The sequence below is a fragment of the Chiloscyllium plagiosum genome, chromosome 3, assembly GCF_004010195.1.
Source record: "Chiloscyllium plagiosum isolate BGI_BamShark_2017 chromosome 3, ASM401019v2, whole genome shotgun sequence".
Classification (NCBI taxonomy): Eukaryota; Metazoa; Chordata; class Chondrichthyes; order Orectolobiformes; family Hemiscylliidae; genus Chiloscyllium; species Chiloscyllium plagiosum.
The window spans coordinates 128,674,270-128,688,820 of record NC_057712.1 but is presented as its reverse complement, the minus strand read 5'-3'; the positions used below and the strand labels follow the sequence as shown (position 1 = coordinate 128,688,820).

Below are 14,551 nucleotides of genomic sequence, written 5' to 3'. Positions count from 1 at the left end.
ATCAGGTCCTGGCCAGTAAGTGCTGGCTTTGAGCTGAGCCTGCTGAGCCAAAGGCCCGATAGCCAGGCGGCCAGCAGAGTTGTGACCCACGCTCCAGGTCTAGCCGTGTGTTCGGAATGAATCGCTAACAGGTTTTCCTGATCCTGTGGCAGGGCCAGCCTGCCTATCTACTCCCACACATGTCTGTGTGTCAGCAAATAAATAATCTGCCCAAAGAAAGAGAGAATAGAAAGTAAAATAAACTGTAACCTCCTCCCTCCCCACCCCCCACAAAACCATTTCACATTCAGTCTCGGAGTTACTGTAAAATTATGACATTGCGGTGTGTGCACTTTCTAATGGCTCATGAGCAAGTCTGTTGTTAGTGGTGAACTTTCTCAAGTTTTGTTTGTTAGAGTCCCCATTCGGAGCCCTGTGTGTGGCTGTGCTTGTGTGTGTTTGTCTCAGTGTCTCTGTCTCCGTGTTTGTTTGTGAGAATGTGAGTGTCTGTGTCTGTGTGTGGCGGGGGTGTGGGTGTCTCACTGTGTGAGTGTGTGGAGTGTGGGTGTCTCACTGTGTGTGTGTCTTTATATCGGAGTGTCTGTGTGTGTGTGTGTGTCTCACTGTGTGTGTGTCTTTATGTCTGAGTGTCTGTGTGTGTGTGGGTGTCTCACTGTGTGTGTGTGTGTGTGTCTTTATGTCTGAGTGTCTGTGTGTGTGTGGGTGTCTCTATATCTGAGTGTCTCTGTGTGTGAGTGTGTGGGTGTCTCACTGTGTGTGTGTCTTTATATCTGAGTGTCTCTGTGTGTGAGTGTGTGGGTGGGTGTCTTTATGTCTGTGTGTATCTGTGTGTGTCAAAACAAGCTGCCTTGCTCACATACACTCTTCAGAACCGACAGTCACTCACTTCCTTCCTGCCCGGAGAGCAGTCACAGACAGACACACACTGGGCTGTGAACCAACCAGTCGCTGCAAAGAGAGAGAGAGAGATCGGAAAATATCACAGCTCAGCCGAGGTCAACACACACTCCCTGCTGAGAGCAGAGTGGGCTGCAGCCTCCCAGCCTTGGAGCTCAACTCAACAGGCTATTAACAATTTCATTTCAACTTGAGGAAAGCGGCAAGTGTCTGGAGGGGGTGGCTCCTGCAATCCAGCCCCCCCCCGTCTCTCTGTGAAGTCAAGTCGTGCGGTTTGCTGTGAGTGTGCTTTTAATTGCTGCCCCGTATGGACTTGTGTTACTGCAAGAGTTTTTCCCGTGGCTGAAAAAGGCAGTGGGCTGGGACCGCATTAGGAGGGTCCCCATGCTACTCTGAGTGTTGGATTCCGGACTGGGAACTGCAAAGATTCCTCCTGGATCCTGAATGTGACCAAGTGTGCAGCCCCTGAGGTGTTTGTGTGTGTGTGTTGTTCTGGGGTTACTGGAGAGTTTAAGGCCAGCTTCTCTCCCTCCCACATCCACACAAGGCACTGGCTTCATCAAGAGTGGTTTCACCCCGCAGACTGGCACCGGTTTAACTGTGAGGCAAGGAGGGGCAAAGAGGGTCTCAGAAGAGGATGGTTCTTCAAGCACTGGGCATTCGGAATCTGCCCAGGTGCCATTTGGATTTGCAGAGACTCTGCAGTGCATTGTAGGGAACTGGAGAGGGCACTTAACGGGACACATTGACATTGCCACCACCAGCGCTCAGGGACTCTCAGTTCACCCTGCCTCCTGAATCTCCGTGCCCACCTCCCACTCACTCGCCCAGATCTGAGAGAGGGGTCATGTTCTGAATAGCTACCCACCAGTGGATTCATTGGCAATGCCCAGATAGATTTCTTAACCTTGGCGAGGTGGGACAGCCAGTTCCTGGCAGGGGAGGGGAGGTGGGCACCAGTGAGTTTGAGGCTGGATGTCAATGCCCCCCAATACCCAGGGTGCTTGCCCGGCCTCCCGCACTGCCAGCTGCTGATGCTATGGCTGCTTGCACCTTGATCAGCCTGGGCAGAATGAGCAACGACGTCAAGACAGACTGTCCCCATCGAACTCCCAGGCTGGCGCTGAAGGTGCCTGAGAGACACGTCTCGCGTTGCCATGTGCGCCTGGCACCGAGCCCTGGGGTGAATGGCGGGCGTGGGCTCTCGCCGGCTCGGTCCAGTGAGGACCTGCGAGTGCGCAGCCGATCCCCAGGGCCAGCCCTTCCTCTGGAGGGAATGTCCAGCTCCCCCCTCAGCCCCTTTCCACAGGGCAAACAGGAGTGCGGAATCTCTGAAACGTCTGGAGATCAGCAGGAGCCGCTTAGGGGCAGGAGCCTGGCCAGAAAGTGGCAGTGTTCCCGAACGGATGAGGAGATCTCAGCAGTCACGGGGGTCACCAGAGGCAACCAGTCGGAGCAGAGCAGGGATACAGCACTGCTGGCAATACCAGGCAGCACGTTGAAGAGAAGCACCATTTCAGGCCAGGAGGAAGGCAGCCAGTTAACCCGGCACTGCCCTAATGAGGACCAACACCCTGGAGATAGGCTGAACAGCCTCAGGACTCCGTCTCCGGCCTGTCCTCTCTCCTGTCATCCGTTACCACCTCCTGCCACCCAGTCCGGCCTGGTGGAGATCCCCCACGTCATTGTGACAGAGCACGGGCATGACGACAGCAGGGAGGCCAACGATGACGGGAATCCCAATGGGCCCCGGGTTTTCACCCGCAAACTCTCCTCCTCGTCAGCCTCCTCTGCTGGCTTCTCCTCCTCCTGGGACGAGTCGGAGGAAGACATCTCGAGTGACCCGGACAAAGGAGGGGATGTCAGCTCAGCCTTTCTCCAGACCCTGGAGCATCAGCCCAAACCCAGGGTGGTGAGTACAAGCACGCACTTCTCACTCTCCTGATCACTCTCCATTAACAAGGGAGGGAGGGAGGGAGGCAGCAACAACACTTGCATTGACCTAGCGTTGTAACATAGCATCACGGTGCTTCAGAGAAATGCTACATGCAGATGTCAGACTACATTCTGGATATCAGGTCCAATGACCAAAGAGTTTGCTCAAACAGGTAGGGTTTAAAGAATGTCTAAAGAATGGTTTAATAGAGTCAATTGCCAGAGACTTTTCCCCAGGGCAGAATTGACTGGTATGAGGCGTCATAGTTTTAAGATATTAGGGGAAAGGTATAGAGGAGACGTCAGAGGAAGGTTCGTTACGCAGAGAGTTGTGAATGCATAGAATGCATTGCCAGCGGTGGTGGTGGAAGCAGAGTCATTCGGGACGTTTAAGCGACTGCTGGACATGTACATGGATAGCAGTGAGTGGAGGGGCGCGTAGGTTCAGTTATTTTATTTCACATTAGGATTAACCCTCGGCACAACATCGTGGGCCGAAGGGCCTCTTCTGCGCTGTACTTTTCTACGTTCTAATGTGTTAAAAGAGGAAAAGGTGGTTGAGAGATGAGAGGTACAGGGAAGAAATTCCTCAGTTTATGGGCCAGGCCACCACTGGTGGAACAGCGAATATTGAGAACGCACAAAAGACCAGAATTAGAGAGTTCTTGGAGGATTGTAAGACAGGGGCTAGATTACAAAAATAGGGAGGGGTAAGGGTAAGTCTGGGTAGGCATTTGAATGCGAAGATGATAATTTAAATATTGGAGCATTTCTGAACTGGTGGATCACTGAGCAGGCAGGGAGTGCTGGGTCATAGCAATACAGAGCTAGCAAAAGAAAAGTGAGGCAGGATTCTTGGTGACCTGAAGTTTACAGAGGTTAGAATGTGGGAAACCAGCTGTATGGGTGTGTGTGTTTGTGTGTGTCTCTGTGTGTGGGTGTGTCTGTGTGTGCATGTGTGGCTGTGTGTGTCAGTGTGTGTGTCTGTGTGTGCCGTGTGTGTATGTCTGTGTGTATGTGTGTGTGTATGTTTTTCTTTAGATTCCAATCGATCAAAAGGAAGTGACTTATAAGAAAGCTAGAATAGTGCTAGGCCTGAGGATTGGAAGCAATTAAGAACAACCAAGGAACGGATTAGGATTAGATAAAGAGAATATGAATGTAAGCTAATGAGGTACATAAAGTCAGAATATAAAAGCTTTTATTGATATGTGAAAAGAAAAGGACTAGCAAGGATAAATATGGCCTCATTAAATAGAGAGGAACATTTCTAATGGACAACAGATCGATGTAGGAATAGTTATTTCGATAAGCTGTTCAAACATTTTGTCTTGAACCACTACACCGCAAGAGCCTAAAGCGATCACAGCAGAACTCCTAGATCACAGCAGTGCACCTCCTGATAGTGTCTGGATTCCCACTGAAATGAAAGGCCTCATCCAGTAGACCAAGTGACCACCAAGTCCTACAGTGTATTGTAATTGTCAAGGCTAGAGCTAACATAAACTCAAAGGAGGAGCTGAGACTACAATTGTTACAGAGGTGGAAATACTCAGTCGTTATGATAGTGTGGATGTATCGTCAGAAATGGATCTTGGCGTCAAATAAGATTGCAAAAAGAGGAGCAGGCCCATCGAGCCTGTGCCACCATTCACTTAGTTCATGATCTTTATATAAGATAATCAGAGGGTTAGATAGGGTGGACAGGGAGAGCCTTTTTCCAAGTATGGTGACAGTGAGCACAAGGGGACATAGCTTTAAATTGAGGGGTAATAGATATAGGACTTACTCAGAGAGTAGTAAGGGTATGGAATGCTTTGCCTGCAACAGTAGTAGATTCGGCAACTTTAAGTACATTTAAGTTGTCATTGGACAGGTATATGGACGTACATGGAACAGTGTAGGTTAGATGGGCTTCAGATTGGTATGATAGGCCGGGCGCAACATCGAGGGCTGAATGGCCTGTACTGCGCTGTAATGTTCTATGTTCTATGCTCTGGCTGTGATTGTGGTTTCACTTTCTTCCGAACTCCCTTTTGTCTGACTCAGGCTTGAATATGAGAGTGGTGCTGGAAAAGCACAGCAGGTTAAGCAGCATCCAAGGAGCAGGAAAATCAGGATGCTGCCTGACTTGCTGTGCTTTTGCAGCACCACTCTAATCTTGACTCTAATCTCCAGCATCTGCTCTCCTCACTTTTGCCTCAGGCTTGAATATATTCAATGACCCAGCCTCCACTGCTGTCTGAGGTAGACAATTGATAAACCTCCCAAGGAAGAAATTCCCCCTAGCTCTGTCTTAAACAAGAGACCCCTTATTTTTAAATAATTCTTCCTAGTTCTCGATTCATCACAAGAGGAAAAGTCCTCTCTGCATCTACCCTGACAAGCCTTCTCAGAATCTTGTAGCTTTCAGCAAGATCAGCTCTCAACATCTCAACTCCAATGGGTAAAAGACCAACCTTTTCTCATAAGTTAACACCTTCACCCCAGGTATCAGCAAAATGAACTTTCTGTGAGCTGCTTCTAATGTCTCCTTAAATCAGGGAACCAGTGCTATACACAGTTCACCAGCTGTGGTCTTACCTGTCCTGATGTAACAGGTCTTCCCTAACATTATACTCCATCTACCTTGCAATAAAAACAACATTAACTTGTCATCCCAATTATTTGTTGTATCTGCAGGTGAAATGTTTGAGATTTGTTTACAATGACTCCTAGACCTGTTTGTACTTAGCATTCTTCTCTATTCAAACAGGATTCTATTCTTCCTACCAAAGTGGACAACAACATGTTTTCCCGCATTGTACTCCAAGTTTTTGACCACTCAAACTATCGACATCCCTTTGTAGTTTCTCTGCACCCTCCTCAACACCTGCTTTCCTGTCTATGTTTGTATCATCTTCAAGTTTGGTTACAATACAATTTGTCAATCAGGCCATAAGTAGATAGAGTCATAGAGTCACAGAGATGTACAGCATGGAAACAGACCCTTTGGTCCATCCCGTCCATGCCGACCAGATATCCCAACCCAATCTAGTCCCACCTGCCAGCACCTGGCCCATATCCCTCCAAATTCCTATTCATATACCCATCCAAATGCCTCTTAAATGTTGCAATTGTACCAGCCTCCACCACATCCTCTGGCAGCTCATTCCATACTCGTACCACCCTCTGTGTGAAAAGGTTGCCCCTTAGGTCTCTTTGATATCTTTCCCCTCTCACCCTAAACCTATGCCCCTTAGTTCTGGACTCCCTGACCCCAGGGAAAAGACTTTGTCTATTTCCCCTATCCGTGCCCCTCATAATTTTGTAAACCTCTATAAGTTCACCCCTCAACCTCTGATGCCCCAGGGAAAACAGCCCCAGCCTGTTCAGCCTCTCTCTATAGCTCAAGTCCTCCAACCCTGGCAACATCTTTGTAAATCTTTTCTGAACCCTTTCAAGTTTCACATCATCTTTCTGATACGAAGGAGACCAGAACTGCATCTTATAAAAAGATTGAGGTCCCAACACTGATCCCAAACATAGTTTGCTAGCCTGAAAATAATGCATTTATGCTGACTCTCTGATTCCTACTTGTTGGTCAATCCTTTATTCACATTAGTAAATTGTCCCAATCCCACAAACTCTTAACTTGTTCAAGAACTTTTATATGACTCCTTATCAAATGCTTTCTGGAAATCCAAATACACTTACATTTACCAATGTTGCTTTATCAATATGTTTATCATAACCTCAAAAATCTAATAAATTTGTCTAGAAATATTTCCCTTTCACAAAGCCATGTTGATTTTGCCTGACTATCCGCTGATATATACAGAGGTGGATGGTGGTGTCACAGTAATGCGGCTGGACTGATCAAGGCTCTGAGGATATTGGTTCAGATTCCACCAGGGTAGCTATGAAATTTAAATTTAATTAATTATTTTTTGAAAAAGAGCCCAAAACTAGTAACGGTGACCATAAAACTATTATTGATGGTTGTGAAAACCTTCCAGGTTCATTACTGTTCTATGGGGAAGGAAATGGACTGTCCTTCACTACATTTGATTCCAGATCCATAGCAAAATGGCTGACTCTAAAATGCCCTCTCAATTAGCCTGTTATGAATGGACAACAAATGTTGGCTCTCCCAGCAGTGTTCACATCTAAATGCTCTGATACTACCTATTTATGATATTGAGGTGCTGGTGGACAAGTCACATGACACCAGGTCACTTGATGAAGGATCAGCGCTCAGAAAGCTTGTGATTCCAAATAAACCTGTTGGACTATAACCTGGTGTTTGTGAATCCTGACCTTGACTACCTATTTAATAATGGATTTTAGCCCTTTCCCAACAACAGATGTTAGACCAGCTGACCTATAATTTTCTGCTTTCTGAATTCCCCTTTCTTGAATTGAGGTGCTTTATTTATGGATTTCCAGTACACAGGGATCTTTCCAGAATCAAGCATGATTTACAACCAATGCACCCACTATCTTGGCTGACATTTCTTTTACAAGCCTAGGATTCAAGCTATCAGGGCCAGGGGACTTGTCAGTCTTTCTAGTCTTTCTAGTACATTTTTTCTAACATTCTTAGGATCTTCTGCTGTAAAGACAGATACAAAATACTTGTTCAAGTTCCCTGCCATTTCCTTGCTTTCCTTTGTTAATCCCACCATCTCATCTGCAAAGGGGCCAACACTCACTTTAGCTCCATCTCACATTCACAAAGAAGCTTTTACAATCTGTTTTTATATTTCTTGCTGGTTTACTTTTTTCTGAGTCGTCTGGTTTATAAATCTTCTGATATACCACTACACTCGACATGGTAGTGTGTGTCTTTCAACGTGTTACCAAATTTACAAACAGTCTGGTTAAGCTATAAGGTAAAGTCGATGAGCAGTTGACAATGTACTAATGGTAGAGGGATTGAGACAGGTACCATTGAGGTAATTCATGGGTGCGATCAGCCTGTTTGTAAAGACTAACACTGTGTCAGTTGATGCTGCTGTCACAGAAAGGTAATTTGGAGATGAGGAATGGGAAGGACCAAGGATTGATCTGTGGGGGAATACCAGCGGTACTGATGCAGGAGAACATCATTGCACTGCATGTAGGTTTGGAGATCACTGACAGTAACCATGCTCTGGGCTGGATTTGTTACAGACGGTGCAATGACATGAAATCACAAACACAGTATATCTGTACCTTAGGGCAGAGAAGATTATAGAGTCATAGACTTGTACTGTACACTAACAAACCCTTTGCCCTAACTCATCCATGTTGACCAGGTATCCTAAATAAATCTAGTCCTATTTATTAGCATTTAGTCTGTATCCCTTTAAACCCTTCCTATCCATTTACCTATCCTGATGCCTTTTAAATGTTGTAACTGTACCAGCCTCCATCACTTCCTCTGGCAGCTCATTCCATACACGCACCACTCTGTGAAAAGATTTCCACTTATACCCCTTTTATATCTTTTCCTTCTCACCTTATGCCCTCTAGTTTTGGACTCCCCAACCCGAGGGAAAAAGACCTGGGCTGTTCACCCCATCCATGCCCGTCATGATTCTATAATGATTCACCCCTCAGTCTCTGAGGCTCCAAGGATATTTAAGAGGGGTGTTCCAAATCATAAACTGCTACGGGAAGTAATTAAGTAATGAGAAAGTGTTTCCAGTAGTATGAGTGTTGGTAACCAGAGAACACAGATTTGGCAAAAGAGGAAAAAACAAATTCAATTGAAGGGGAATTGGATAAACATTTGGAAAGTGGAATAAGGGTAGGGCGGGGAGAAATGGGGTTTCCCTTGTCCCCCCCCTCCCCCCCCCCCCCCCCAGCACTCCCCAGATTCCTGGGCATACTCTGCTTCCACACCACAGAATAACTGCCAGTCGACACAAAGGAATTAAACCCAGAGTCTCAATCTGATTGTTTCAGAGAGACATTCAAAGTCTTGGCAGCTTCTAGCTCTCCTGTGTGATGTAGGCAGGACTATAATTCTTCTATATATATATTTATTTACACACTACTATAAAATCGACTCAAAGCAATGGAATTGTTTGTCATATCTTGCTGTCATTTCTGTTGTATCTATTTCGGTGGAAGGCTTGTTTTAAGCAGAGAGTGCTGACGATATTATTGTTTGGGGGAAGCAGAATGAGGTAATCCTGGGCTCAGGGTGTGAGGAAATTGGATTCATAACCCCTCAGTGCACTCTCATTAACCCAGGGGGAGGAGACCAGACCATTTGAAGAAAGTTTGCAAAGTGCTTTCCCTTCCTATTCCCCTCCCCCACACCACCCCCACCCCCACTCCCTCAATAGCATTTGGTCCCAGTGGACATTCCTTTGTGTTTTTGTCTCAGCAGAGGCATCACAGTTCAGGATAACCTACAATGCGAACCCAGGGTGACTGGGCAGTGGTCAAGAGTGGGGTCTTCCGGATTGTTTTCACACCTTCTCCAGTTCAGGGACAATCGGGATTAACTACTAGTCACCAAACAGGGATCAGCTCCAGAGATAGAAGAGGGCATGGGAATTGGAGAGGGACAGTGTGAGAGTGGGAGTCTAAAGAGAGAGAGAGAGAGAGGGAATCTGGAAGAGGAGAGAGAGAGAGAGAAGCCTAAAGGAAGAGAGAAGGGAGAGAGAGAGAGAGAGAGAGAGATCCTGGACAGAGATAGTGAGAGTTGGCCTGGCAGAGATACAGAGAGAGAGAGAGAAAACTAAAGGAAGGAAGCTGGCAATAAAGGAAAAGAGACAAAGAAAGAAAAATAGGGTAAGAGAAAGAAAAATGAATTGACAGGAAAGGTAAGGAAAAATGAGGCAATAAAAGGTCAGAAGAGAGGAAGGCAGGATGAAGAGAAACAGAAAAGGGGAGAAAATGTTAAAGACAAAGAGAGGGAGGAAGAGGAAGAGCATAAGAAAGAAAGCGATAAAAAAGTAAAGAATCAAAGAGAGAGAGAGTGGAAAAAACAGTATGCTGCAGTGAGATTGTGAGAGGAGATTATTATCTCTGTTAGTAACTCATTGCAGCCAGTGCGTTGGCTGGGCCTGTTCTCTGCATTGTCTCCTCCACTCCTTTCCCCTCCTGTAAAACCTTTCGAGTACACCACACGGTGTTGTAAAGCAGGACAGGCTGGTGTCTAAAACACTTACTTTCACCATCTTTGTGTGCATGAGCTTGTGTGAGTGTTTCTGTCTTTCTGTGTGTGTGTTCGTGTGTGTGTATATTCAAGTGTCTGCATATGAAGGTTTTTTTATGTGCGTGTGAGCGTTTGTGTGTGCAATATATCATGTGCGTAAGTGTGAAAAGTGTACACCTTGTTTTACACAGTGTAAGGAGTCCCTGTTGTAATGGGGCTGGCCCTCCCATGTTGTGTCAGGCTGGGAGTTGCTGTCCCATTGTGGAAAGATTTGACATGATACTCTCTGATAACAGCCAGCTAGCTTGATGTTCCATGCGATATGTCAGTGCTGGCCCTGACACAGGCCCTGTTTATCTCTCTCCTTCTCTGTTGCATCTAGTTGGCTATTTTTGTGTTGAAGCTCAGGGCCTTTTGGTTGGAAAATTATTTATTTTTGAGCAATTTTTCAAATGTGCCAAGACAATAAACAATTGATATGTCAGAGTGAACTGTGGTGAACCAGCCCCATAAAGCAGCTACAGTGACAACCCACAGTTTAAGATTTGTTTTCTTTTTATCTTGGACTATAATTACTCCAGTTTGATAATAATTTGCATGACTAGCTACAACCGATGTTGTCCATGCTTATCTATACAATTGGGAGAGGGGCTAACATCTTTATGAGTCTTCACTGCCCTCCTGTACACCGTGTGGTGAGAGATTCAACTGTGCACCCCTGAAATTGATTATCTGCCTGTGATCACTTTGCAAAAGTGAGGACTGCAGATGCTGGAAACCAGAGTCTAGGTCAGAAGTCTAAGTCAGAGTGGTGCTGGAAAAGCACAGCAGGTCAGGCAGCATCCGAGGAGCAGCGAAAATCGACATTTCGGGCAAAAGCCCTTCATCATTCATTCCTAATGAAGGGCTTTTGCCCGAAACGTTAATTTTTCCTGCTCCTCAGGGATGCTGCTTGACCTGCTGTGCTTTTCCAGCACAACTCTGATCTCGACTGTGATCACTTTGCCTTTTGCTGTACCGTTTTTTGTTAAGACATCCTGAGAATGAGAAGAAAACAACGTCTGACCAGAATGATGTCGGGTTTGGTGAGACCTCTCTGGAATTAGGAGGGAAGTTGCTGATCTCCTTATCTGTGGAAGAATGTGGCTGTGTCTTAAGGAAGTGCTACAAAAGTTCACAAGACTGATTCCTGGGATGAAGAAATTGTTTTATGAAGAGAGATTGAATAGATTAGGTCTGTATTGCTGGGAGTTTGGAAGAACAAGAGATGATCTCATCAAAACAGAAAACAGAACATAAAATTTTAGGGAGCTTAACAGATTAGATATTGAGGAAAAGTTTGCCCTGGCTGGAGAGTTGAGAGCTAAACACTAAGCTGAAGATAAGTGGGGCAGCCATTTGGAGCTGGGATGAGGAGCAGTTCCTTCATAAGGCAAGTCCTGTCCTTCTGCAATCACTCGGGTCATCAAAGTAGCTTACAGTCATTGAAGTCTTGTAGTCACTCCTGTAATGCAAGAAACGCAAGGCTCCTCCAAGCAGCAATACAATTCTATGCAGGAGGCCATTCAGCCCATTCAGCGTTGGTTGAGGGATGAGTATTGGCCTGGGTATCAGGGATGACACACCTACACATCTTCAAAAACGTCTCTATCTGAGAGAAGTTCAGGACTCAACAGGAAGGACAATCAGCTCTGCCAGAGCCTGGCTCAGTCCGTTCTGTTCCCAGAGGTGGATTTGAACCCAGCATCTTTGGACTCAAACGAATCATAGAATCCCTAAAGTGTGGAAGCAGGCTGTTCAGCCCATCGAGCCAAAACAGCCCTCCGAAGAGCATCCCACCTCCCCCATTCCTGTAACCCTGCATGGCTTACACGCCTGGTCTGCACATCATTGGACACTATGGGCAATTTAGCATGGCCTATCCAGCTAACCTGCACACCTTTGGTATGTGGGAGGAAACCAGAGCACCCGGAGAAAACCCACACAGACACAGGGAGAATATGCAATCTCCACACATACTGTCACCCAAGGCTGGAATCGAATCCAGATCTGTGGCGCGGTGAGGCAGCAGTGCTAACCACTGAGTCACCGTGCTGCCCATAAAGGGTGGAGATGCACTTAACTAAACCATGGTTAACATCCACAGATTTATGAACCTTTAAAATTCTCTACCCTCGGGTGGACACTCCACGTTTGAGCCCTTTCCAGGCAAATGTTGAAAGATTTTTTGGATGGTAAAGAAATCTGAGCAGAATGGGATGAGGCAGGAAAGTGAGGTAGACGTTGAAAATCAGATACATTCAGACTTGGTGACAGACAGGGTCAAGGGTCAATGATCTCCTGCTCCTGTTATTTTTAACAGTTAAATACCCACATTGATTTTCCCTTTTCTCGACAGTACAACTACAATCAAGCATAGGCTGTAAAGAGCTTTGGGGTGCCCGAAGGTTGTGTTCGGTGTCATATGAATGCACGTCTGTTCATTTTATTGATTCTCATTGTTTGTATAGCCACAAAACCCTTATTAAAAATAAGATAGTGGAGAGTTTGGATGCAAATAAAATCATAAATGATAGCCAGGGTGGGTTATTGATGGGGAAGTCTTGCCAATTTAATTTATTGCTATTTACTAAAACTGTAAGCAAGGAGGTAGATAGGGGAAAGGCATGTGGGTGCGGTGTACTTAGATAACAGTAAGCCCCTTGATATTGTGGTTCTGGAAAGAATAAACTGTGGATGGAAAATGAAAGGACCTGACCTGATGATAAATTGTAGCTGTTGTAACAACACTAACTCAGAAGAGTAAAGCAAATTAACTGTTGAGGTGTATTAAAAGGTCAATATTGAACTAAAATAATGAGGTAATGATGCTGCTCTTTGCATAATGTCTGTTTGCCACAGTAGATAAAGGATATTACAACTACTTGCAGAAGACAACAAACTAGAATAATGGAGGGTTTCAGAGCTTGAACTCAAAGGATTGACAAAGTACTGTGGGCATGCAGAGGAGATACTCACCATAACAGGGTCACAACTACAAGGAACCTAAGGCCCTTGATCATGCTGATCAGTTCAGGCTGTTTTGCCTTCTACAGAAAGAAGGTGAATTTAAAATGATTCTGCAGAAACATTTAGTTGTGATTCGAATTTGCCCTTGTCTCTCGTTTAGTGAAAACCAAGCATTAGGTTTGGTTAAAAATGGAATGAGTGATTAACAGGTCCTTTCCTCTCCCACATGAAACAGGAGCATTCTTGTTGAATGGACAGATTAGCCTGTGTTAACACTGGGGCTTGACCCACTTGTTATAGAGTCATCGAGTCAAAGTTGCAGAGCACAGAAACAGACCCTTTGGTCCAACTCGTCCATGCTGACCAGATATCCTCAATTAATCTAGTTCCATTTGCCAGCACTTGGCCCATTTCCCTCTAAGGAGAAAGTGAGGTCTGCAGATGCTGGAGATCAGAGCTGAAAATGTGTTGCTGGAAAAGCGCAGCAGGTCAGGCACCATCCAGGGAACAGGAGAATCGATGTTTCGGGCATAAGCCCTTCTTCAGGAATCCCTCTAAACCCTTCCTATTTATGATGCCTCATAAATGTTGTAATTGTCCCATCCTCCAGCACTTCCTCTGGCAGTTCACTCCATACATGTATCGCTCTTTGCATGAAAAAATTGCCCCTTAGGTCCCTTTTAAATCTTTTCCCTCTCACCTGAAACCTGTGCCTTCTAGTTTGGCCTGAGCTGGGAATCAAGGCTAGTTTCAATGGTGCTGGAATAAGGAAGGGGTGGGAGAGGCTAACATACAGGTGGGATCAGGAACTCTTGCTGCATTCCTCACAAAGTCATCTTGTCCCTGAGTGCTTAGGCCATTTGCCACAGAGATTCCTGGCAATGACTTCCTATCACCACCAATTCCCATTCCCACTCCCACCAATTCCCATCCCCACTTCTACCAATTCCTTATCCCACTTGTACCAATTCTCAATCCCAAACCTACAATTCCCATTCCCACTCCTACCAATTCTCAATCCCACTCCTACCAATTCCCAATCCCATTCCTACCAATTCCCAATCCCATCCCACTAATTCACATTCCCTCTGGTTCACTCCCACTGCCTGATTCTGAATCTTACCGTCCGTTTCCCACACTGCCACTCATGAGTCTCAGCTTTAACCTTGTAGCATATTTGGGAGGGTCATGTTTTTGCACCTAATGAGGCGAGTGGGTGTTGGGAGCCAATGTTGCAGCTGGTGAGTGGGGAGCATGTGGTCAATGGGCTGTCTCATGCCTTCCTAGTTGTTCTGGAATGACCAAATATTGCTCTGTCTGTACCGTGCCCTGTCCCCGGTGTTAGTTGGTGAAGGAGTACTGCCTGTGGGAAGCGTGGCTGGATTCTTTAGCCAAGAAGCTGGCAGTGATGAGCTCACCAAGGGATGGTTCAGCCCTTCACCACCTCGTACTTCACATCACCTAGCTGCTCCAGCTTGGGTCAGCCAGTAAAGAGAGAGATCTTGGACAGACTGAAGACATCAATAATTGGGCAAAGGTGTGGTTCACAACTGAAACGGTAATAATTGGAAGTTA

General features: G+C 45.9%; 1 protein-coding gene across 1 annotated transcript; it reads left to right on the top strand.

Moving 5' to 3' along the window:
• Positions 1–883: 883 nt before the first annotated feature.
• On the top strand, positions 884–12,967 carry LOC122548530 (inositol-trisphosphate 3-kinase B-like). Its single transcript, XM_043687297.1, has 2 exons — positions 884–2,809; positions 12,366–12,967. Exons 1-2 carry the CDS (start codon positions 1,937–1,939, stop codon positions 12,384–12,386), a joined length of 894 nt encoding a protein of 297 aa, XP_043543232.1. The 5' UTR covers positions 884–1,936; the 3' UTR covers positions 12,387–12,967.
• The last annotated feature ends 1,584 nt before the right edge of the window (positions 12,968–14,551 follow it).